The 25,826-nt window shown below is 38.4% G+C and overlaps 5 protein-coding genes across 7 annotated transcripts; 1 reads left to right on the forward strand and 4 right to left on the reverse strand.

The window, feature by feature from the left end:
• Positions 1 to 209: 209 nt before the first annotated feature.
• LOC115758058 lies at positions 210 to 1,687 on the reverse strand. Its single transcript, XM_030698572.1, has one exon. The coding sequence runs from the start codon at positions 1,685 to 1,687 to the stop codon at positions 227 to 229; it is 1,461 nt and encodes a 486-aa protein (XP_030554432.1). The 3' UTR covers positions 210 to 226.
• A 909-nt stretch (positions 1,688 to 2,596) lies between these two features.
• On the forward strand, positions 2,597 to 8,940 carry LOC115757798 (mitochondrial proton/calcium exchanger protein). Of its 2 annotated transcripts, XM_030698215.1 has the most exons (6): positions 2,597 to 2,718; positions 3,067 to 3,326; positions 4,925 to 6,159; positions 6,219 to 7,292; positions 7,350 to 7,637; positions 7,707 to 8,940. In XM_030698215.1, exons 2-6 carry the CDS (start codon positions 3,251 to 3,253, stop codon positions 8,082 to 8,084), a joined length of 3,051 nt encoding a protein of 1,016 aa, XP_030554075.1. In that variant the 5' UTR covers positions 2,597 to 2,718; positions 3,067 to 3,250; the 3' UTR covers positions 8,085 to 8,940. The 2 variants fall into 2 exon arrangements, with proteins under 2 accessions (XP_030554075.1, XP_030554076.1); XM_030698216.1 differs by lacking the exon at positions 2,597 to 2,718 and having other exon boundaries at positions 3,007 to 3,326.
• Positions 8,941 to 11,953: 3,013 nt separating this feature from the next.
• Positions 11,954 to 12,915, reverse strand: LOC115757866. The gene has a single exon (XM_030698304.1). It carries the CDS (start codon positions 12,839 to 12,841, stop codon positions 12,212 to 12,214), a length of 630 nt encoding a protein of 209 aa, XP_030554164.1. The 5' UTR covers positions 12,842 to 12,915; the 3' UTR covers positions 11,954 to 12,211.
• A 262-nt stretch (positions 12,916 to 13,177) lies between these two features.
• On the reverse strand, positions 13,178 to 16,801 carry LOC115757850 (dihydropyrimidinase-like). Its single transcript, XM_030698284.1, has 10 exons — positions 16,763 to 16,801; positions 15,627 to 15,761; positions 15,421 to 15,561; positions 15,307 to 15,356; positions 14,968 to 15,242; positions 14,760 to 14,906; positions 14,283 to 14,521; positions 13,941 to 14,176; positions 13,765 to 13,865; positions 13,178 to 13,703 (listed from the first exon to the last, which is right to left on the reverse strand). The coding sequence occupies exons 2-10, from the start codon at positions 15,743 to 15,745 to the stop codon at positions 13,404 to 13,406; spliced, it is 1,608 nt and encodes a 535-aa protein (XP_030554144.1). The 5' UTR covers positions 15,746 to 15,761; positions 16,763 to 16,801; the 3' UTR covers positions 13,178 to 13,403.
• Positions 16,802 to 17,365: 564 nt separating this feature from the next.
• Positions 17,366 to 21,758, reverse strand: LOC115758007 (dihydropyrimidinase-like). 2 transcript variants are annotated; one of them, XM_030698504.1, is made up of 11 exons: positions 21,692 to 21,758; positions 20,478 to 20,639; positions 20,281 to 20,421; positions 20,161 to 20,210; positions 19,820 to 20,094; positions 19,605 to 19,751; positions 19,027 to 19,265; positions 18,398 to 18,633; positions 18,037 to 18,137; positions 17,603 to 17,969; positions 17,366 to 17,534 (listed from the first exon to the last, which is right to left on the reverse strand). In XM_030698504.1, exons 2-11 carry the CDS (start codon positions 20,618 to 20,620, stop codon positions 17,455 to 17,457), a joined length of 1,779 nt encoding a protein of 592 aa, XP_030554364.1. In that variant the 5' UTR covers positions 20,621 to 20,639; positions 21,692 to 21,758; the 3' UTR covers positions 17,366 to 17,454. The 2 variants fall into 2 exon arrangements, with proteins under 2 accessions (XP_030554364.1, XP_030554365.1); XM_030698505.1 differs by lacking the exons at positions 17,366 to 17,534; positions 17,603 to 17,969; positions 18,037 to 18,137; positions 18,398 to 18,633 and adding an exon at positions 18,693 to 18,976.
• Between the last annotated feature and the right edge of the window lie 4,068 nt (positions 21,759 to 25,826).

Below are 25,826 nucleotides of genomic sequence, written 5' to 3' on the forward strand. Positions count from 1 at the left end.
TACAAATTCTATTTTTCTTATATAATATGTAGGATTTGCAGGAATCCCTTAAATATCCGACTTTATTGAAGTTTATTTTTTTTAAACATCTTGAAGCATGCCCAAAGCTTTATTCATTGCTTACACAATTATAATAAATATTATATGAAATAATTAGGTTTCTTTACTATTTAACTTTTTCAAAAATAACTCTTCACTCTTTCATTTTATTAGATTTATCTCCATCTTATACCAACTGCTCTCGTATTGTTCCCTTTATTAAGCGTGTTGCGAGCTCAAAGGCAAATATTAAGAGGGAAAAACAAACCATGTATATGTATAGCAGCCAAAGGTAGTATAGATCTATCCAGCGTAAATAACAGTTGCATACGAAATTGTTGTAGGGCAATTCCTCCATTTTGCCAATACTAAGTAGTTTATAGTAGTTCCGACGATACCAGAATGAGTACAGGCCACTGGCTTGGGTATGCAGAATATAACGATTGAGGGCCTGTTGGTAAATGGAGTCGTTGGACAGCGGTATAGCATAGGGAACCAGCGAAAGTAACGTGAAATCCTTGGAAAGGCGAAAAGGTGCCCGATGTTGTCTGGCGAACTTGCGTTCTATGAAGGGCCACAGCGTTTGGGTAACTGGATAGGCATATGAGGAATTTGGCAGACAGCGCATGGCCTGAAACACAGAGCTGTTCACCAGCTCATGGACGTCCCAATTAGTGCTTAGAACGTGATTGCCAACGGCATTGAGCATGGCAGGCTTGTCAAGGTCTGTCAAGAGAACCTTGAGGCCTACCCTGCGCATGTCCTGGTAGCTGCGTATCGGTGGTTTTGTAAGGGGATGCACCAAGGAAGTCTCCAGCTGAGTAATATAGGTATTGTAGGATAGGAAGCTGCACAACAGGATCAGCATGTATGTGATTTTAAGCCTCAGGCTGGGTCGTCTTGGCATCGATATTGTCTGATAAAGCATGGCCCTAAGCACGGGATCAGTCAATGCCCCCAAACACCAAGCACTGGGCGCCATGCCCAATTCCAGGCGATTAACATTATGCAGCAGCAGGGCCAACAGGCACATGAAACACATCGCGAACACGACTTGTATACTGCTTCCACCACCAAAGACCAGCAATGCCCGGTCAATCTCTGATTCGAGGGGCACCATTAGCTGCCATTTTGATATTTCCATCACATGACTGTAGTTCCGGAAATCGGGATCCAGTGCAATATTCGAAATGCACGCCGGTATATCCACTGTGCCGGCTTGTATCAGGCGCGTCACTTTTTTCAATTTAACGATCTCGTTGTCCCGAGGCACCTGGTCCCACGAAATCTTGAGAGTTGCATTTAAAGTTTTGGCAAAGTTTTCAATAAATGACGCCAGGTAGCCGGACAGCTGATAATGTCCTTGTGCATCCGTGTAAGCAACAGAACGCGGAAACACGTTGTCTGGCATGGTGACTATGGGATATCCACCCATATCCTTCAATTGTGGCTCAAAGTAGCGCTCCACTTGCCAAATGCTTCGCTTGACAATTGTAAATCGAGGAAAGGCCCGATAGTTGTAAATATGCCCGGGACTCCAAGTAGCTAAAGCCAGGACATTGAGCATACGGTTCTCCAAGCAATTCCTAAACAAAGCCTGAACATCGATTCTATAGTTAATCAAAAATATGGTTGCCGTTTCTCGCATTCTCATCAGATTTGTATAAAGCGCATTTAATACTGTCGAATTTTGATATTCCACACAAACCAATGCTAGAAACCGTCTATTAAATTGGCTTTGAAGATCATACACTTGATTTGCATTTAAGTTAATTATCGGTGTTTCAGAAATCGCTTTCAAATCAATCCAACAATCCGTGGAAGTTTGTAATAATAGTATAGACTCATAGCCAAGCTCCACTTTTAGTTCGTGTAATACCCTGCTCGGAAGCTCCACTTCTGCCTTGGCTAAGCAAGCCAATATTAAGAAACAAAGTTGAACGTTTTGCAACATTTTGTTACCAAAGTCTGTTACTAAGAAGAATTGTTTTGCAAATGGCGAAAATCATAACCAATTAGCCCCTTTTATTGGAATTCCAACCAGGTATCTGCGCAGCGGGCAGCTTAATTTAATTTAATGACAAATGTTTATCACAACAATTAATCAATGCGTCAGCAACGCTTTACATTGCAGGAGCTATAAGTTTTTACCATTATGTGGTAATTAATTTTCAATAGCTGTACATACAAACACAGATATTACTAAAAGCTTAACATCATTGGGGCATCAAAATTCAAGTTTGAACGCAAATTAATGCTATATGAGCTTAATAATTGTTTTGCTTAGCAATGCCCATACAAAAATCTGCAGTATGTAAAAAAGCTCCCACTGCAAATCGTGTTCCAACTGAATTACCGTTACACATTTTCATACTCTGCCATTTAAAATAAAAAGCAATCGTTTACCAACACTCGATAATTTTCGATAAATCAACAATACGTATCGCAGCGATTTATTTGCACAACTAAGACCAGTGCTGCCATTTGAAGTATTATGGCGCTTTTGAAATGTGGTCACACTTGTGCATCCACAGGCAAAGTAAAATAAAAAAGCGTGGAAGAAAGAGCGACCAAACCGCTTGCGAATAACAAACATATTTAAAAGAATCTGAGTGACGACATTGCACGAAAATACGGCGAATAGAGCGTCGCACCAAAAACGTGAATTTAACTTAAATGGTAATGGCGCACCGGATATGCTAAACAAATGGGGTGTTGAATTAGTATAGAACAATAATTTGAAATTTGTTGCTGTAGTTGTGTAATATTTTGAAAAGTGCGAGCAGCAGAAAACAACAACAAACACAATGAAAAATCGCCTGATATCGCAAAATTGCGTGCGTATGAGTGTGGTTGCGTGAGTGTGTGATATCTCTATTGCGCTGTTCGAACTGTTCGAAAAGAGCGAGTGAGCGTTGACAGTTACATTTATGTATTTATTTAATTTTTGACATTAGTAAAGCGTGTATTTAATTTTCGGCATGATTATTTACAAATCCTATTGTACTCTTTTGCTTCTACTTTTAGGCGTAAAGTGAGAAACCAACGTATTTCTCATGCCCATCTAACGACAACAACAAATCCAAAGATACACAGAGTAGACAGTGATTCGGAAATTCAAAATTATATACATTGGAGAACTTTGGAACTGGATTGGCAGCCATACCCCACCAACAGCACCCCCCCCTACAAACGAAAATAGGCAAACAACATGAATTTACTGCTTCATCCCAAAGGATCAATGCATCTGAAATCGCATTACATGTTTCAGAATTTCTACAAGCGCTGTAAGTCTGTAATCATGCAAAAAAAAAGCCAAAATCAGAACGCATAAAAACTTTCCATTGATTTTACCCCATATATTCGCGGCATGACTGTGTGTGCGTGTGTGTGTGTATGAGCTCAGATATCTGTATATATGCTTATGTGTGTGTGTGCGATGTGTTTTTTGTTCGTGGCTTCTTTTATCGCTGCTTTTGTTATGACTGCATATTCGTGCACAGCTGATTCAATGTTTGCGTGCACCTGGGACAATTAAATTTCCCTGTTGCGCTTGTTTTGGTACTTTTGTACAGCGTGGAAAGGAAATTCCCCGAATCAAGTAAATATTGAGTTTGTCAATCGGTTTGATAATGCGAAAACTTTTATTTATATATATTTGCCGGTGCATGAATGCAGTAAATATACCGGCTAATTCGTTTGTGTTGTTATCGTTGTCGCATATTTAATATATAATATTCTTTTACTTCCTATCACGTCTTGGTTAAAAAGCGTCACATGAGACTGCTTATCACCTTGCTAAATAGCTAGATTCACCAAAAAGGTAAATATATAAACCGACTAACTTATGCAGGTACCATGCGATAAGGCTGTACCAGAGTTAGTAGAAAGGTACCGATTTAGTTAGGAAAGGTTTCAATATTGCCAGATTTCTGCACATTTGCACCACACTGAATGTACGATAATTTTTCGTTGTTTGCAAAACAATGTTCTGGTATTTGCTCATATCCCTATTTATACAACAAAAAGAGGTGTATATATGTGCATATGTACATATTTGTATGTATATGGTCATTGTGTATAGCAAGAAAAAGGAACAAGTGCCAAGCGCACAGGTGTACAGATAGACAAAATGACGCCAGCGAACGATGCCGACGCACAAATAAACACCCTGTATGCTCTACCCGAAATAGAGAACAGTTAACACACGGGTCAAATGCACCCACTCAATTCGCTCGGCCAATGCCCGAAGGTTCTATGCATTTCGCTTTCGCTATAGCTGCTGCATTTCCCCCTCTTTTACCCCGCTTTGCTGCCTTCTTTACATTTACGCAGTATGAGTGTTCCTTGAATTTTGAACACTTGCCAATTATAGAAACTGAACAACACAACGTAAACCAAAACTGAAAGTGCATTAAAATGTTTTTCCTTAGAATGTTTTTGACCATTGCATTATTTCGCTTTGCACATTATATTATTCCCTTTGTTTTATTTTCACATTATATAAGCTTACTTACGTCTAGCTTTAACAACAACAGCCACAACAGGTGTGAATTTTATTCGGTTGGCTTATCTAGCCTAATCAAGTGGAACGAACTTTTTGAGTATCATTTGACAAGTTTTCGCTTTTGTCAATAAACTGTTTATTTAATTATTATTTTTGCTTATGCAATAAGCCGGCTTTTCAAAATTAATTTTTCTTTCGTTTTTCGCCATACCCTGGAAAAAAGTGACAAATTGTAAATATATACAAATATAAATACAAATTGGAACGGTGGGATTCGAGAGGTTTTTTAGTTACCGCAAAATGTGAATTATTAATTCTTACTATTTTCTCGCCTGTTGATGTATTTTCCTATTTCTATTCCTATTCCTTACCTTGCAGATCTTAGAACGAATTATTATGCATACAGCGCAACGACAAAAGGCCAGTCCCACGCGGAAGATTCAGTTTCTTCACAGCCATGGAACATTCGGCAAAGGAGAACGTTAAGTGACCATTCACTTAGCTCCAGTCAGCGCCATGTTTGTCGTCAACATCATTATCCCGGTCATGGCTTCCGGCATTTTCACGTCGATCGCACGCTCTTTGATTCGTGCTCGAAGATTGATGCGACTGTGAAGAAACTGAAGAATCAGCAAAAGGAAAAGGTCGAAGAGATCATGAAGGAAGTGGCCAATGGGCAAGCTGCAAAGGAAACGGCATTGGTTGCTCCGGTGACCTTCAGCAGCACCGACAATGCCGCTCTAGACGCCAGCACAGCATCGAAAGCGACACCAGCTGGTACAAAGTCAGGGACTGAATTAACAGAGGCTGCATCCAAAGCTGTAGCTAAGCCCAAGAAGCCGCTTCAGCAGCGCATTTGGGATGAGCTGGTGCATTATTACCATGGCTTCCGGTTACTATTCATCGACACGGCAATCAGCACAAAGCTGCTTTGGCTTGTCCTCAATGGCAAGACTTTGACGCGACGCGAGAATAAACAATTGCAGCGTACGACATCGGATCTGTTCCGTTTAATACCGTTCTCGGTTTTTATTATAGTTCCGTTCATGGAGCTGCTATTGCCGTTGTTTATTAAATTCTTTCCGGGCATGCTACCCTCCACTTTTCAAACGGCCAAGGATCGTCAAGAGCGCTTAAGGCAGTCACTGGCCGTCCGCCTCGAGGTTGCCAAGTTTTTGCAGAAAACGCTCGGCCAAATGCCCGTACAGCACAAGGAGCACTGCAGCGAGGAGGCCAAACAGTTTGAGATGTTCTTTCGCAAGATCCGCAATCCCACAGAGCAAGTAAGCAACGATGAGATCATCAAATTTGCTAAACGTTTTGATGATGAGATCACACTGGATTCGCTCAGTCGGGAGCAGCTTGCTGCTCTCTGCCGTGTACTGGAGCTGAACACGATTGGCACAACAACCCTATTGCGCTTCCAGCTGCGGCTCAAGCTTCGCTCATTGGCTACCGATGATCGTGTGATATCACGCGAAGGCGTCGATTCGCTCGATCTCTTTGAGCTGCAGCAGGCGTGCAAGGCACGTGGTATGCGTGCCTATGGGCTTACAGCGGAACGCTTACGCTTCCAGCTCAAGGAATGGATCGATTTGTCGCTGAACGAACAGGTATAGTTAAAAAAGGTTGATATTTTATTATATTTTAATGCTTTACGCCTTATCTTTAGGTGCCACCCACTCTGCTGTTATTGTCACGTGCGATGCTCATCTCTGATGACAGCATTACGACGGATAAGCTGAAGGAGACAATGCGCGTGCTTCCCGATGCAGTGGCTGCACATACACGTCATGCGATTGGTGAACGTGAGGGCAAGGTTGATAACAAGACGAAGATTGAGATCATCAAAGAAGAAGAGCGTAAGATTCGCGAAGAACGCGAAGAGGAAGATGAAGAATCAATCGCTAAGCGATCGGCCATCAAGGATGATCTGGCGACACCATATGTTTCCACCGAGGAAATTGCAAAGGTTACTCATCTGATGGACAAGAATGTAGAGACAGTTGAATGTAATGAAAAGACCATCTCACCGACGGATGTGCAATTGCTGTCGGATGCGTTAAAGACGTTGTCGTCAGACAAACAGCTTGTTGTGGAGAAAGAGACGATCAAGGAACTAAAGGAAGAGCTGCGCGACTACCAGGAAGATGTCGAGGAGCTGCGTGAAGTGCGACAGGTGGTCAAGGAGCCTGTGCGCGAGAGTCGAGCTGCCAAGCTTCTTTATAATCGTGTCAACAAAATGATCTCGCAGCTGGATACTGTGCTTAACGATTTGGAGCATCGCCAGCAACAGATTAAGCAGGTGGATACCACCGATCAAGTCGTAGCTGGTGCCCCCAATCCTTGTCAAATGGTGCACATAGACGAACTGGTGTCCACCATCAGACGCATGAAGGAGGCCTCCGATGAGGAACGTTTCAAAGTCGTTGAAGATTTGCTAGTTAAATTGGATGTCGACAAAGATGGTGCAATTTCAGTCAATGAGATAACCAAAGTGGTGCAAAGTATTGACAGCAAGGCAACTAAAATCGACAAGAAACAGCTCGAAGAGTTCACTGAGCTGCTCACCAAGCAGGCAACGAAGCGACGCAACGAGGAGATCGTCCATATTGATGATCTTATGCTGAACATTAAGAAACTGAAGGAGACCAGCGATGAGGCCCGTCTCAAGCACATCGAGAGTGTGCTGGACAAGTTTGATGCAGACAAGGATGGCGTCGTTACAGTCAACGAAATACGCAAGGTAACTTATGCGTTTCCAAGTACCGTGAGCTTTAACTAACCTTAAGTAAACTTACAGGTGTTGGAGTCCATTGGTCGCGATAACATCAAGCTTAGCGATAAGGCCATTGAGGAACTTATAACTCTGCTGGACAAGGAACAGATACTGGAGGCAGAGCAAAAGATCGAGAAGGCGATTGCGAAGAGCATGAAGGAAGCAGAAAAACTCAAAATGGAGGTGGAGAAAACCGACAAGGATATGGCCAAGCTTGTAGATGGTATACATGATTCTGCAAAGGAGATACGTGATATAGCCACCGAACTAGGGGCAATGGATCAGGATAGGGCCAATCAGCTAAAGACGGAGGTAAATAACCAGTACTTTAGAATCCAAGCGGATATTGTTCTAATTTAATTGAGCTTATTTTCGTTACAGCCCGAAGTGAAGGACGCTGCTAAAACTTTAAAAGATAATGCCAAGGAGCTGGGCGATTTGTTGGGGAAAGGCTCAAAGAATGACAAAAAGGGACCAGACTCGCCCCTATCACCCCCCAAAGTATCAGGCGGTACTGGCCGCAATAGCAGCACTAGCAGCAGTATCAGGGCCAGCGACGCAGACAACAATAATTCAGCCACAAAGGCTGCATTGCTTGAAGCGGCTGAGCGCCAAATAGAGAAGCTATTGCCAGATAACGATATCGATCTGCCACCAACGATACCCACACCAACAGCGACCCAGTCAAAAGTTGCGACCTCACCAAAGGCGGCGGCAAATAGCGCTTCCGGTTCAGTCGCCCCCAAGAAGTTGATCTGACCGGCAAAGCCAAAGGCAAACGCGTTAATTAAGATTAAACCGGAGCTAACCCAGAGCAAGCCTGGGGAAAAATAGGCTGGTTATCTACCCTACGTCCATAACTATTTGATTGCGATTCTATTTATTATATTATTATCACAAAAAGTTAGCTAGAACAGCAATTCCATAGAAAATGTATTTAGATTGATCCTAGGAGGAGCTCCTATTCGCGAGGCTGTATTAAGTATGTGTAAAAAAAAATTGCACAACTCAGATACTATTTACTATAAATACAATCTTTTACCATTTGGGTATCATAAAAACAGCAAATACCTTAAAATATTTACTTCCTTTTTTTTTACCGCCCTAGTTTTATATGTACTCATCCGTATGTGCTGGTCAATCAACTACTTGGCTCTACAATATTTGCAATTGTGATCATTAAGCGAAATCTTTATTTACGATTTATTTCTAATACACTCTCATTTAAAACGAAAAAAAAACAAGGCAAACGATTTGAAATCAGATGAAAAATTTGAAGCGTAATCACAAACTTAAATTAAATACGAAGAAAAGGACAAAATCAAAACCACGTGATACTTTATTTTTAACAATAATAAATGTATGCTTAAAGTGTTTTGCAATAAGAAATAAAGTAAAAACAATTAGTATACACATAAATAATGTACATTTGAATTTGAACCCTTCACAATCAGGATACCCAGTGATATCCGATGTGGAGAATAATTCGTAATTGTTTTATGGCGTGGTCAACTTTCCTGTTTATTCGTCCATTAATATAAATATCATACGCACAGTGTTTGATGTTCAGTTATGTTCTTAATAAATGGCAGTCATAAAAACCAAATAAAAAAACACCATCAAACTCAATCTCGGGTTTTATTTTTATGGTTTTTGTAAATGTATTACTTACAATTTTTCGAATGTTTGAAATGGCTACATTAATACCTTCCTCAGAACAGAAATAATTCTGATTGTAAATTAAAATTAAAGACCATTTAAATAGTTTCAAATTCCAACTTGAATTCTTTATTAGCTCTAAGTACATGTGCGGTATGAGCGCACAGTTCTCTTTATTTAACCAATCTCAGTCCTGCATTCGAGCTAGCTGTGATTCTCTTTTAGCAACCGCAAAACCAAATTTTACAACGGGTGGAGAGGATGAGGGCGATTCAACCGAATAACTTTTGAGCAATTGCCAAAAAATGTAGAAAAGAAAACAAAACAATAACAGTATCCATATGCTGGGCAATAAAACTAATAAATATTCCCACAAAATGTGCAAAAACTCCATAACTTTGCAGCTAAACCACTGACCCATAAATTCTCTTGAAATTTTACTCGAGAAATTTAATGCACTTCGGCTAGGGCATGGTATTTGGAATAGAGGTTGGCAGAGAGGCATCGGGGCGATAGCAATTCAAAAATTATGATTTACCCTTTCAATTGCTCTGCCATTACCCCATGACTTACCAATTACCAATCCCATTAAAATAGAGTAAAACAATACTTTTGCGAAGTTGTTATACCAGCCTTACAGATATACTGGTAAGCTGTTTTACTGTAAGGTCACTTAACTCCTATATTGCATAACTGTTATACTGGCTGCATGCTGAAATACTGTTAAGTACTTAGATAAGCTTACTCTTTCAGTGACTATTATATTGCTGTTATATTTTTAAGTGCATAGATAGTTCACTGTTCCAGCAAGTGTTATACAGATAATGTAGATAATGCTAATATACTATTAAACTGGCCATAATATATTATGCTGTTATATTGCTATATTTGTAATCCAAAAGGATCATAAAAACAATCAAATCAACTGAGTATTATACGTGATATTTTATACTGTTATATCGATTGTAATCCATTTTGCTGGTATACAGCATTATACTGTTAAACTGTTAGACTACTAAGCCCGTAGACTTTTAACTGTTTCACTGTTGTGATGTTGTTATACCAATGTGATGGATATGTAGTATATAGGAATAGAAAGTAATAAGTCCACTTAATGCTATACTTCGTGCAGATACTTTGCTAAAATTTGTAACAACGATATTAATAAACTGTTATACTGACTATAACTTGGACTATTCTACAGATCACTATTTTTACTGTCAGATTGACTCTGATTCTCACTGATATAATTTCTGTTATATTGCTTGTTATACTGAGTGTTATACTGTTATACAGTCATGGCAATTGTGCTTTCGATTTAGTTGCTTTTTAGTCCCTAGTGATCTGAAGACAATCAATAATGTTCCAATCATTTACAAATCCCTGGCCGAGGGGCCGATGACAAACAGCGAACAGAGCTAAGCAATTGTGTAAATATTGGTTACTCAAGTTTGATCTTGGATGATATGGAATACAAATAAAACTCGAAGGATGCAACAAATAAGACTGAAATAAAATGTGTTTAAAGGTAAATAAAAGCATGAAAATTTGTGAAACAAGCCAAATAATAATAAACTTCAGCTCCATTGGGAGCTGCGAGCCAAGTGAGAATTGTTGTTTGCAATCAGGCAATACTCAACAATAACAACAACAGGGGCACGAGGCGACGAGACGAGAGTGGCATTTGTAAAAGGATGGATGGCTTAAAACTAGTTCTACCAGGCGACTGTTCATGGCGAGGGGAGAGGGGAGGAGAGTGCCAAAGTTTGTCCGTCTAAATGTGCTTGAAGTGCAACAATGACATTCGAAAGCTGCCTTGAATTGCATACAATCAGCGTGGAGCCGTAGCAGACAACAAGAAAATTCAAAGTGGTTCCTCATGAAATAAAGTTAATAAAGTGGATAGACAGAATGCCATGCATATGCTGGCTGCTCAACTCTATCTCAATTAAATAAAGCTGCATTTGTCTTTACCAAAACAAAGCACAAATGCTACAACACAATTCAAAACTTGTGTACTCTCATGAGTCAATCAAAGTCAAAAGCTTCCGAGACCCGCAATAAGTAGCAAAACACTTGGAGACGACTTCGGTACTTGGATCACTTTAAATGCACGACGCATCACAGACATACACTATGCAATACACTACCCACATATGAAAATCGCTGATAGAGCAGAAAAGGCACGCCGGAGTAGAAAGGTCGTGTTGGGTGTTGGGTCAGATGGCTGACTCAAGTAAAATCGTTGCAGGTCTTTAAAGTGCAACCTGCAAGAATATAAAAATGCTTAATATGTTGCCTGTTTGATACGCTTAGGCTAAGGTATTTAAATAAGTTTAAGCTGGTTGCGAATTTTACGACTATTTGGGCTTATCATCGGTCTTTAAGTATTTGTGTTTATTCTACCTAATTAATTTCAAGTTATTGTTAAAAGCAGAGCAACTCAGTCACTAATAGGTATACAAATTTGTTCCTCCTGAGGGGCTTTACCGTCAAGTTAAGTTAACCGAAGTAAAGCCAATGTCCCACGAGTGCCTGTTTCCAAGAACATATGCTTTTAGCCAGTAGAATGTAAGCTAAAAAAGTATTTTAATGAAAATTTGTAAGCAATATATCACATCTGCCACAAATAACCAAAGAGTTTACTGCAAACAATTATGCTTATAATTGATATGGCAGATCTGGAGAAATGTGATATTTGTGTTGACGGGATGACGGTTGTTCGAGCTTTCTACTAACTATTGCATTTACATTTGGGCAAAGCAAATAAGTGTAATAAAAGCGGCGAAAAAGCGACGTCCTTGTTGTGGTGTAATTTTCTATTAAATTGTTTGCTTAAAGCTTAAAAATCGGTGACTCGAACAAAATAGGAAATATAGTTAGTTTTTCTGCGATGCGGCATAGCTTACAAAGTTTATAAACGTGTATTTTTGCTGGTTTCTTTTATTATATGCTTATATATATATATATATATAGGTCATCAGTATAAAAATGAAAAAGTTACACTTTCTAAAATTTTGGTCCGATATAACTGAGAAATAGAGACTTTTTAAATGGGGCTTGGGTACAAAACGCAGAAAAACCGTAGAAAATAGCGCAATATATGTAAAAAAAAAATTCTGACATTTCTAATAAATGCGGATTGGATAGTCAAGATGTGGCAAAAAATGCCAGCATGCCAGCGGCCGACAGCTATCGCCAAAGACGATCCTCGCCAGTTTTTCGCCCTAATTGACAGCGTCCTTGCGATGGAACCAACCGTATCGCCAACTGGTTGCCTCCGGATAATTGTACTTAGCATCAGGTGTGTGTGCGTAGCGCGTCTCCAAGTATGTTGTACGTTGTCCAGTTTTCAGCAGCTGCAGCTCCTCAGCCGGTACAGATTTCATGGGATTGTGATATTGGCCAAAGTAACGTTTCTCCTCCTTGGATAGGTCATAGTCAAAAACTTTGGAGGCGGAGGGGCGAAAGACGCGTTTGCTCAATGAAAAGGACTGAGAGTTCCTCGGTAACGTGGCAGCTTCTGCGCGCATTCTTGACGACACGTTATTTGCAGACTTAATTTTAAGCCTCTGTTCGCCTTCAGATGCAGTGCAGCTGGTTGTTGATTTAGCTGGCGGCTTAGTGGGCTGCGGTTCCGGTTGGGGCTTCACAGGGTTCCTCGGCATTGTTGCCGGCGACTTTGTGCCGGGCTTAATCTGGTTGCTTGACAAGTCAACAGCTGCTCCCATCCTTGCGGATCTCACAGGCATGTTTGTTGTTGCGGGCGGGGTCTTTGGCTGATTCGGTTTGCTGGCAACTTTGTTTCGCGCACTTCGAAATTTGGCAGTAACTTGTTTATTTAGATTGCTAAACATTGTTTGAATGTGGAATAGATAATGGAAACACAAAGCAGATTTGAAGAAATTTAACAAAAATGAATGGGTTACTCAGTTTATGATGTATAATATGTATTTATTTTGTGATGGGAATCTAGTTAGGATTGATTGCTGATACTCAAACTCTAAGAGCTTGAATGAATTCCATTCCATTTTTGCCTGAACGACATTTAAAACTCTACATTATAAATTTGTCAATTGGATAATGGCTGTAAAAACTGATAGAAAAGTTTTGAATACTTAAACTCTTTCTATTTGATTTTATTTTACTCAATAAGTCTTAAGACTCATATTGCAGTACTTTGCACAGCACAAACATAAATCTTTGAAAATGCATGTCTTTATTAGAAGTCAACGATAGGAACTTATCTTAATTTTTGGATTTTGCGACATTTTTGATTCCAATTACCAAAACTCAGAAGGCTTACCGCCAAGTGGAAACTTTGCCGTTGAAACAAAATAGTATAAAAGATAAATTTAATTTGCTATGTTCACCACACAATATACTGCTTATAGCCAAGAAAGATTCCTGTAGATCCAACTAATCATCAGTTGTCTTTGGCGATATGGGAGTTGAATTAAGAGCGAATTTAGTAGACGGTGGCTCTTGTGCAGCAAGGTAAGAGTACAGTTCGGCTTTCTTTTTAGCCACATTGGTATTTTGCTCCTCGGCCTTCTCTTCCTGCTCTTCCTTGCCCTCAATACTGTCATAAACGAAAGGCGGTCGCAAGGGCGTGGCTACGAAACGTCCATAGCCCCCTGTAACACGAACTGATCCCTTCTCGGCGCAGATGCGTCCGCGCACGAAAACATACTCCGGAACACCATGAACAGTCATGCCCTTTAAGGTTGGAATATAGTTATGATTAAAGGGTTGCAATATTGGACATAAGTCTAACTACTTCAAAAATATTGAAATCGCCTGCATGATGATGGGTGTCTTTGGAAATGGTGCGTGTCGCCTGTGGATTCCAGATAACAATGTCGGCATCCGAACCGACGGCTTAAAATAACAATTTGTATATACTTATTAAATGTAATTGAATTGATTTAATTGATTTTATATATCAAAACTTACCGATAATTCCCTTCTTTGGGTAAATATTAAATATTTTGGCGGCGTTTGTGCTGGTTACGGCCACGAATCTGCACGGATCCAAGAGACCGGCATGTACACCCTTCTCCCACACGACCGACATACGATCCTCCAGCCCATTAATGCCATTAGGTATCTTGGTAAAGTCTCCCAAGCCAAGTTGCTTTTGTTTTTTGGTAAACGTGCAATTATCACTGCCCGTTGTCTGAAGAGCATCGCTGCGAAATATAGAACAGGATAATATAACTTGGTTTCAGGGTTTCAAAAGTAGGGTTCAGTAGAAACGAAAACAAACCAAACAAATGTTAGAAGTCTTTGTCATACCTGGCCAGCAGCTTCATCAAAAACTCGGGAGTTGTTTTGTCGGGTCTCAAGGGCGGGCTCATCACATGGCCGGCCGCATGGTCAAAATGCTGGCAGCGATAGTTAGTGCCATCTGTACCAAGTCCAGATGCCAAGGTCTCACCAAATATATATTTCTCACTATAGCGTTGACGTGCGCGAGCTATCTCAATGCCAGCTGATTTGCTCATCACGTGGACCACATAAAGTGGACAATCGACCTAAAATTTGAAATTATAATTTGAATGTAAGCTGTTATAGTTTGTTGTCTGATGTTCATTGTATATCAGGTAACTGCTATTCTAAAGTATATATAAATAAATTGACTTCATCTATGCGCGTTAAACTGCCTGTTAAAATGCGGGTAAGATGTACAGGAACCTTGGTTAAGGATGGCAGGGTATAAACAACAACGACATTTACTAATAGGGTAGTAAAATCTTGTTTGGCTCCACACACCTGATGAGCCAAAATGCAAGCACGATGAACGGCCTCAGCCTCAACTTCCTCCTGCCTCGACAACTCGTGCCCCTCGGGTCCAGTTATGCCCTGGGCAAGCAAGCGTTTTTCATTCTTGGCAATAATATCACCATTCTCAGCATGCACCTGAAATAAAATTAGAAAAAAATGTAAAAAGCTGACTATTGAAACGGTAATCTCAACTTACCATAGCCACGGCATTTAAACTTCTAATGCGCTCAAAAACGTCCAACAGCTCCGAGTCGTTCAACTGGTACGTTCCCTTGTAGGCCATATAGGTCTTAAATGAATTGATGCCCAACTCTTTGCAGAGTATGCCGATTTCTTCGGATACCGTATCGGACCACCAAGAGAGGCCTATGTGCAGTCCGTAGTCACAGCAAACCTTGGGATCAGCCCAGCTGCGCCACTTGTTATACGCCTCGATCATAGAATCATTTCTTTTGGGCAATACAAAGTCAACTGAATCGCAAATAAAATCATGGTATGATTTCTAATATTCGGATATAGTATAGGGAATACCTACTTATCATGGTTGTGCCACCAGCTACAGCCGCTTTTGTTCCATGATAAAAACTAGTTTTGATGCCAAATAAATTGTTACACTTAGTTAACAATTGTATAACTTTAGGATACTTACTCATCGACGGTCACCGCATTGTCAAAGGGTGTTTGCAAATGCGTATGAGGATCAATGCCACCTGGTATTATCAGCTTTCCGTTAGCATCGATTGTGCGCACACCATCTGGTATCGTGATATCAGCAGCGGGTCCCACGAATCTGAAGATAGTTGAGTTAATTAACTATGAATACTTGTTTGATGCTTAATGTTTTCCATTGCATACTTAATTATTTCATCCTCTATATAAACATCAGCTTTAAAGGACCGGTCGTGGTTGACAACTTGGCCATTTTTTATATAAACACGGTTCTGGGCGCTTTGTGTCGTATCGCTGTTTGACATGATAATATATTATGAGCTAAAACAGAAAAATTGTGTTGTATTCTGATAAAAATTCTACTTAAATTAATCGTAAATAGCTATGTTTATGATGTTTTTAATTATGGTATATATAAATGTAGTTTCAGCAGCTTTAATTTTTAAATTTACATAACATAGGCATAAAAGTTTCCAGATTTGGAGAAGCATTAAAATTTGTTTGTTTATTTTTTTTTCGTTGACGTAGATAAGCAAACACGACTCCAAGTTTGATATTAGTATATCTTATCAAAATATAAATGGTAGGTATTATTGTAGGTATTAAAATGGTCAAATTAATAAAAAGCCAACTTTAATCTAATTTTCATATTGTACAATTAAATTAAATTTAAAAAACACGGTCGTAAACTGGCAAAACCTCTTTCATATTTATTCCATTAGCATGGAAAATGAAGGCAAGATTTGTTGCATAGTGTTGTTTAGTGTTATTTATTCAACTCGACGATAATAAAAGATTATCAAACAAACAAATATTAAATTATGCGTAAACTGAAACGAGTTCTGAGTAGTGGGCCAAGTAAGTAAACATTAACAACGCATTCTTCAAAAGTGATATATAACTGCACAAGAATCATTATTCATTATCAGGATTATGTTTATGATTATAACTCAACAACAATAATAGCTAATTAATAAAAATTCACAACTTTTAGTGCGCGAACGTTCCGGCGATGCTATTATTGAAATTTATTTATTATCTTATATAAATTTCCAATAATATTGGTAAAGTTTCAAGAATTCAAAAGTGGGCTTAAGAGCATCGACCGCACAACAATTTTGTCGGGTCACACCCACATATACATATACGCATATCCAATTTGTTTGCACATTTAATTCAATGCATGATAGCTCGGGAAATAAAATAAAACACCACCTAAGTACGCAGTAAAGGCAAAGTAAATTTCTCTAGGTGCTTATATTATTCTCATTCAACATGCAGCTTTAATTATATTAAGATTTGTCTCTTTTTGCCTTTTTTACCTTTCAGATTTGAAAATTTTGTGACCGCTTCCGACGAAAACATCCAATGACTAAAGAATAAGTGCGGGCTCAAGATGTTTTTAAGGCCAAGTGCACTGTTAACCATCTGTTATTCTAACATTGCAAAGGTTATCGATTACTTATCGAGATCAGATGTTTTGAGTTGGCGCCAACTTTTAAGAATTTTTATAAGCTAGCATTATCGTTAGGCCACTGAAAGCAATAAATGCCAACTTTTAATATAGGATGGGGGCTATCTTGAAGTTTGGCGCTATATAAATGTAAAATAGATGTAGGGAATACAGCCATGTGTCAGATATACGTACTACATTATATTCTTTAAATTATTTAATGCATTTTTTCTCATCCTAGAAAATATGTTAATATATTCTTAACCTTTAATGTCCTTTCGCAAGCTACTCTAATCGGCAGAAGCAAGCTTGTACGACTCCGCAAATTATAAAATTCTTGATCAGTACGTAAAAATGAATGCGTCGTTCGCAGGACTTTAAGGAGAGATTTTAAATTTCGAAAATTATCAGCTTTTTACCGTATCTCTAAAAGAGCTAGAAACATGTAAAAAAAAACTTTTTGCAGTATGCATACATATATTTTCTCATATATATATTAAATACAAGTCCAGCACAAAAATGTATCTTAAGTTTCTTACTTCGTGACATTCATAATTTCAATTACCAAAAACCCGTAGATTTACCGCCTGGTGGATTATTTACTTTAATGGATGAGCGTACGCCCGATGTATCCAGTTCCTCTGAAATAAAAATGTATTAAAGTGAAAAATAGTTTCAATTTATTTACTATTCTCTCTTCACAACATACCGCTTATTGAAAAGGATGATTCCTGTTGGTCCCGTTTGCCATCAACGCGTCCACGCCCACTTGGAGTGTCGTTTCGAGCTGCCTCTGGCGACATGGGTATTGGGTTACCAGAGAACATAGCAGACGGTGCCTCTTGTGCGCTGATGTGCGAGTCCAGTTCGGCTAACTTTTTAGTCGCGGTGATGTTTGGCTCCACGGGCTGGTCCTTTGGCTCTTCCTTGCTTTCAATCCTGTCATAAACGAACGGCGGACGCAGGGGTGTGGGTATGAAACGTCCGAAACCCTCTGCAACGCGAACTGATCCATTCTCGGCGCAGATGCGTCCGCGCACCAACACATACTCCGGGACACCATGAACGGTCATACCCTTTAAGTTAGTTAGAATAATAGATATTGTTAAAGGGTAGAAATAAGCCACATATCTTTATAGTTACCTCAAAAATATTGAAATCGCATGCATGATGATGGGTATCCTTGGAAATGGTGCGTGTAGCTTGCGGATCCCAGATAACAATGTCGGCATCCGAACCGACGGCTTAAAATAAGAGTTTTCATTTGAAAACGTTAATATGAATTTCAGATGTTAATTATGTTTAACTTAAAACAGACCAATTAATCTTCCAAATATTATTTCTATTGTTACTGTTATTTATACTAATGATATATAATATAAAAATACTTCTGCTTTTTTTTTTGGGAATATATAAATAAGTCTTTTTACTTCTTAAGTTAAAATAGGAGCAAAATATCTTGCATATTTATAGAATAACCTATTATATATTTTCAAAAACTCACAGATTCTTCCCTTTTGTGGATAAATGTTAAATATTTTGGCGGCATTTGTGCTGGTTATGGCCACGAATCTGCAAGGATCCAAGAGACCCGAATGTACACCCCTCTCCCACACCAAGGACATACGATCCTCAACACCATTTACACCGTTTGGTATTTTGGTAAAGTCTCCCAAGCCGAGTTCCTTTTGTTTCTTGTTAAACGTGCAATTATCACTGCCGGTTGTCTGAAGATCATCGCTGTTAAATTAAGAAAAGTCGTTTATTTTGTTAGTTTCAGAATATGAAAAACATTCCTCTTTTATGTACTTTCGAACTTCAATATCAAGTACATGGTATTTTTATATTAATGCAAAAATATTATAAATGCAAGCATATACTCACTACGCCAATGACTATAGTCAATCGTTTTGGCGTTTCACTAGAAATTGGTTGATTCGGTAAAGGATTTGCTGGGTACGTCGGGAGCATCTCAGAGCAAATTTTGCATGAACATTAAGATATTACAACAGTTTCAAATCAGGCTTAGCTTGTGAGCTTCCATCGTGTTCAACGACTTGGGTTTAGTAGAAATAAAAACAAACTAAACTAATGTTAGTAAGAGTTAGACCACATTTTCTTGTCTTGACTCACTTGGCTAGCAGCTTCATCAGGAACTCGGGAGTTGTCTTGTCGGGTCTTAGAGGCGGACTTAGCACATGAGCCGCCGCATGATCAAAGTGCTGGCAGCGATAGTGGGTGCCATCTGTACCAAGAGCTGCCGCTAAGGTCTCACCAAATATATATTTCTCACTATAGCGTTGACGGGCGCGAGCTATCTCAACACCAGCTGATTTGCTCATTACGTGGACCACATAAAGTGGACAATCGACCTATAATAGGTAGGTAAATAAAGTAGGAAATACATATCGATGTCAACAGATTAAGTTTGTTGTATATCAGGTATCAGCTGTTCTAGAGTATACCCAGAGGATCATATTGACTTCACCTAAGATAATGGGCAAGGTTGGTCTACTTTAGTTATCTTCGAGTTAAAGCATGTGCCTTGCAACTTTTCCTAGGCTGATTCTGTTAAAACGCTCATGAATAAAACTTAATACAAGGTTGACTGCATGATATTCAAGAAAGTCTATTAAACAAAACAAGTTCATATACGAGAACGTATATAACTACTAGGGTTCCAGCAAGCAATCTTGCTTAGCTCCACTCACCTGATGAGCCAAAATGCAAGCACGATGAACGGCCTCAGCCTCAACTTCCTCCTGCCTCGACAGCTCGTGCCCCTCGGGTCCAGTTATGCCCTGAGCAAGCAAGCGTTTTGCGTTCTTGGCAATAATATCACCATTCTCAGCATGCACCTGAAAAGAGTTGAGATATGAATTATCTGAACATTAAAATATAATGATTTGATATATGTTAAATTTACCATAGCTACGGCATTCAAGCTTCTAATGCGCTCAAAAACATCCAAGAGATCCGAGTCATTCAGCTGGTAAAGTCCCTTGTAGGCCATAAAGGTCTTAAATGAATTGATGCCCAACTCTTTGCAGAGTATGCCTATTTCCTCAGCTACCGATTTTGACCACCAAGTAATTCCCACATGAAGGCCGTAGTCACAGCAAACCTTGGGATCAGCCCAGCTGCGCCACTTGTCATAAGCCTCGATCATGGACTCGTTTTTGTTGGGCAATACAAAGTCGACTAATATTGAAATAAAATTTCATATCTTGATTGCTTATTTTCGGATATACTATAGAGAATACCTACGTATCATTGTCGTGCCACCAGCTACAGCTGCTTTGGTTCCATGATAGAAACTAGTTTGATTAGAAAATATATATTGGTATACATGCAAAGTATAATGATACAATATTTTAGGATACTTACTCATCGACGGCCACCGCATTGCCAAAAGGTAGTTGCATATGCGTATGGGGATCAATGCCACCTGGTATTATCAGCTTTCCGCTAGCATCGATTGTATGCACTCCGCCTGGTATCGTAATGTCAGCAGCGGATCCCACGAATCTGCAGGGAATTGAGTGAATGGAATGCTGACATTTTCTTAAAGTTTAATTACATACTTGATTTTGCCATCCTCTATATAAACATCCGCTTTAAAAGACTTATCGTGGTTGACAACTTGGCCATTTTTTATATAAACACGATTCTGCGCGCTTTGTAGATGTATGGGAACTTTTTTGACTGGCGTCGGACTGTTTAACATGGTGATAATTCAATATGAGCTATGAACAATATTGAAATATATATAATTTCATTATTTATAAAAAAATATAAAATAAATAAATATATCAAATAAAAATCAAAGGAATTCCGGCTAATTAAGCTACAATATTTCAATATTTACTCAGTTTTCAAGTCTCTAAATTATAAACCTTATCGTGTTTATTTACAAAAATTAAATACTTTTGTCCTATTTATCACATCTATGCTTTATTCTAGATTTGGTGCAGCTGCGTTCATGCGTGCCTAAATATAAAAATACACTTAGCAATTGCCTGAATCTCAAGTACCCGAATCTCTAAAACAAAATACATTTTTGTGATTTGGGTAGCTGTAAGAAATAAAAGAAAGTGGAGTAGTAAATTGCAAAATTTCACTTGAACTCAAACTAGTTGTCAGTAGAGGACCTATTTAGGTAACAATGAGTTTACATTTTTAACATGTAGCAAGAGCATATATCGGACTTATGCTTAACATATATATGTACCCATGAATATACATCCATATGTATTCAAGCGGCGTGCAATAGCAAGATTCTAGTTTTGTCGTAGGTATAAATAGCTGACTCTACAAAAATGGAAATAATTATCAACGACCGGCCACATGTGAATAATTACACACATATGCACCCAACTATACATATACGCAGGTCCAAATATGTATGTACGTATATACCAAACAAGTGCGAAAAACATTACTCTCTGACCCAATCTTTATATGCGATGTAATCACCAGACCTAAAGGCGTTTTGTATTAATTTGTACAATAATAACACGAATATAATCACTTGCACGTGTGCTATTTTTTACCAATCACAAGTTTAGAAACATAAAGAACCTATTTAGAAATTAGTTAATAAATTTTAAAATTTTATGGCTGTTCATAGGTATTTATAGCATATACATTTTTCTGTATGCCTCGGCATATTAAGAAAAACACTTGAATACGTAGTAAAGGCAATGCAATAAAATAAAACTTTTGCTTTAGGTTTAAAGCGTTAATTGTATCTCAGATGAAGCTTTTCATTTATTAAAACATTTTTTATATTTTTTACCGTTAAACTTTGAATGTTTTGGGAGTTTACAAGTCAACAAATCGGGCAATACACAACCGCTTCCGACGAAAATATCTGATAAGACTAATAAAATAATGTTAACGCAAGAGTCTGTTAAAATCAGGTGAGCTGTTAAAATGCTGTTATGCTAACGCTGCGGAGGAAATCGATAGCTTATCGAGATCAAGCAACTTCATAGGCGCCAAGTTTGAATTTATTTATTATTTTTATTTAGCTAATCTTAGCAATGACGTATAATATGGAATTTCCAAAAAACGAACATTTTTAATTGCTTTACATTCTTGTCCAAAGGCATTCTAACCTTTTTTCTCTATAAATGTCAATTTTGATATATTTTATGCTATAATAATCCCTATAGTAAACGGGATTTATGTTTATATTCAATTTTTTCACTAGTGTGAAAATATAAAGTGGATTATACAGAGATAGCTGCCAGGCCCCAGCTATGTATATACATACTACATATTCTTTCACCTTTTTATTGGCTGCTTTTTTTTTTATTCCTTTGTTTGGTTGTGTGCACAACTCGAGTCCACAGGAAGCGGAGAAAACACAGTCAGGCACCACACACTGGCCATAAAAATTTCGCAGATATGTCGTTCAGCCGTGAAATGTTTATATGCATGTGGGTCCCGCGTCCTTCTGCGGTGTACAGTTGCAATTGCAGAGCTTGAACTGAAAAATGAAAACTGCATATATGTAATGCTCGTATCGACACGAACCGAAATCCAAAGCCGATCTGTGGCACTTTTGTGTGGCATTGACTTGTGGCAAATACCTTAAAGAGCTCTCCCACTTAATGCTCCAGACTATCGTGCTCTCTGTCTGTATTTTTTCTCAGATAAACCTCAAGTGGCTGTTTCCCATTGCTATGCTGTGTTCGTCATGGCCAGAAATCCCTTTAGCTTTTTTAGCCGTTTAGTTAAACGCAATTTTGTCGCTTTTTTGCTTTTTTGCTTCCACCTGTTCAAACCTGCCCGTCTGCTGCATATATTAAACGATAAGTTGACTCTGTTCTTTTCGTTGTTTTAGCATAAACGAAGAAATTTACGCTGGAATCGAATCCTAGTTAAGCATTCCAATGACAGCTATGATAAAGTGTTTACTTCTCACGATTGCCTGTTAATATTAGCCCTATGCATGTACCATATAACAGCATTAAGTCGGATACCCAAGAACTTGTTGGCGTATTTTATTCGGGAATATTTCTACAATAGACTTTAGCTGTTTAAGGTGTTCGTCGGAAATAGAGAAATTTTCAAATGGAATGCAATTATCAAAAATAAAAAGAAAAAAAATTAATTAAATAATTATTATGTGTTTGTAATGATTATATATAAGTAATAAGAATTAGATATAATAAAAGGGAGCACAGCATCTCTTTCGGTAAACGGTTAAGAAAACAATAGTCCCAGAATATTATCTACTGTTTGAGCTGAAGGCCTAGACGCTAGCGCTCTTTTGTTTCGATTAATTATAGTATTATTTATAATATGAATGTATTATAGTTAATTTTAATAAAATTATTAATATTTACTGTTTGTTATCGGAACCCTTTGATACATTGAAAACAAACATATTTTACGTCAATTATTATTTAAAACAAGTAAGAGGCTCTAGTCGAGAGCTCCCGACTACGGGATACCCTGAACCCTCTTCTTCCAACATCAAATGCAAATGCATATCATTTTCACATGAATTTTGACCAAAATTAATGTTGTCAGATTTGAATGCCATTGATTAAAAGGTCAAACCATGAGCAAAGAGCCAACCCTTTTAAAAATCGGTTGAGTTTTGACCGAGTTATGGGAGTGGGAAATTTTGACCTATAGGATATATGTATATGTAGGACATTTGAGGGTACCATTTTCACATGAATTTTGACCAAAATTAATGTTGTCAGATTTGAATGCCAAATCGACTAAGAGGTCAAACCATGAACAAAAATGCAAACCTTTTGAAAATCGGTTGAGTTTTGACCGAGTTATGGGAGTGGGAAATTTTGACCTATATCTCCTAATAGGTTTTGACTATTTTTGACTTCTAAGGATCAGTACTATCGATTGGCATCTGAAAAATAAAAATCTAAACTTTGACCCAAATCGACCAAAAAGCGCTTTTTACGTTTTTTTCCAAAATCGTGGTAGGTTCGAATATCTCAACTTGTTTGACGACTTTTTTTTAATAATCTCGGGTAAATATAATCTCGTTTTAAAATGTTATACCTTTTTGAATGCGTACGGATCCCTACTATCATATTGCATTCATTAAAAAAAAGTTGTTGGCCAAAAAACGTTTCGCTTGCAAAGTCCACCTTTTTTGGAGTATCTCAAGTGAGATTCATTAAATTATGGTAAACGAAGTACTGTCCCAATCGAGCTCTCTCCACTGGATTTATTCAAGCCATATAAATAGGTAGCTTTATCTCAATCAATATACTTACTTTGCATACCCAAGCCATTTGCATGAACATAATATTAAACAAGTAATAGGTTCTAGTCGGGAGCTCCCTTATCTTCTTCCAACATCAAATGCATATATATATTCTATTTTGCATATATATATTCTATTTTAGTTACTAGCTCTTATTATTTACCAAAATTGCCCAAAAAACAGGATATCGATATCGATTCTTATCGATTGCTTGGAAACGGAGTGAGTTATCGATTATCGGAAACAAACTCGATCTGCGCTGGCACCTACATCTAAAATTTCAAGTCTCTAGCTCTTATAGGTTCATACATACGGACGGACGGACAGACAGACGGACATGGCTAGATCGATACGGCTATTGATGCTGATCAAGAATATATATACTTTATGGGGTCGGAGATGCTTCCTTCTGCCTGTTACATACATTTGGATTTTGCACAAATACAATATACCCTTATACCCATTTTTAATGGGTTCAGGGTATAAAAAAATGAGTCATAAAAGTTATTTCCCATAACACTATATTTTGTTGATCCTTCAATTTTGGTTTATTTTCTGATTTGCTCGCAGCTTCAATTTGACATAAGCGATTTGAGAGCTGCAACTAAATCGAAAGCTGCACTCACAATTTATTTGACGTGTCTTGACCATTAGTGAAACTTCTTTTTACTCTCGACTGAGTTGATTCACTTCCATTTCCATTTTCCATTTTCAGGCAGCATTTTTATCTATCAATGCTCGTGAAGCGCCGCGTAGCTATTGCCATTAATTTGCGCGACATTTGTCGCCATTTGGCTTTTAGTTCGCATCTCAATATCGCGAATGGGTATCTCCAGGATAAGGGGGCTCGACTGCCTGACTGATTGCAGTCTGCGTTGCACTTTACAGCAATTGGTTGCACTTTACGCTGAGTTGGAGAGCTCTGAGTTTTATTTAAGCTTGCTGTTAAGTGCAATTTTAAGCTTTTAGTCAGTCTCACAATGCAGCTCAATAAACTATTGAAACTGAAAAGTTGGTGCTCTTGATAACATGACATTTCAGTTTAGGAACGTATGATGACATATTAACAGGTAATTTTTATATGTCATTCAAGTAAAGGTATAATATTTACTATATCTGACATAGATGTTAGGTTTTGTTCCTGTTCTTGTTAATTTATTTACACAGCCAGCTTTTCCGAATTTTTCTTCAAAAGAAGGTTGCTTTGTACGTTAACAGCAAATTAAGCATTTCTATTGGCAAAACTTATTTACGGCTTAGACTTTTGCTACAGTTGAAGTCAGCAATAGTTGTTCCAATTAGATTGAGTATAAGTATTGGGTTAATTGAATTTTAGCACACGTATTGATTAAGAGTTCGACACATTTCAGGAAACTTTGATAGTTCCTGTCAAACTTGGGCGCACAGCCTGAGGTGTTATGGATACATGACTGGCCAGGAATTGGACAGGACTGTTGCTACTTGGGCGTGTGCTCGTAATAAGCTGCGTTCTGCACAGCAGCTGTGGGCGAATGGAACCGCATTACGTTCACGTTTGTCAAGTTGGGCGCATGTCGGCGGCTCGTTTATAAACACAAACGACTTAATAACTGAAAAGTGGGCAAGCTGACGGAACAGGTCGGGCTGGGGTCTGTGTACCATATACCAGTTCGTTGACACTAAATGCCACTTAAGGGGGTGT

This window comes from Drosophila novamexicana, unplaced genomic scaffold (assembly GCF_003285875.2).
Source record: "Drosophila novamexicana strain 15010-1031.04,08,12 unplaced genomic scaffold, DnovRS2.1 tig00000121-arrow-pilon, whole genome shotgun sequence".
In the NCBI taxonomy this organism is placed as follows: domain Eukaryota; kingdom Metazoa; phylum Arthropoda; class Insecta; order Diptera; family Drosophilidae; genus Drosophila; species Drosophila novamexicana.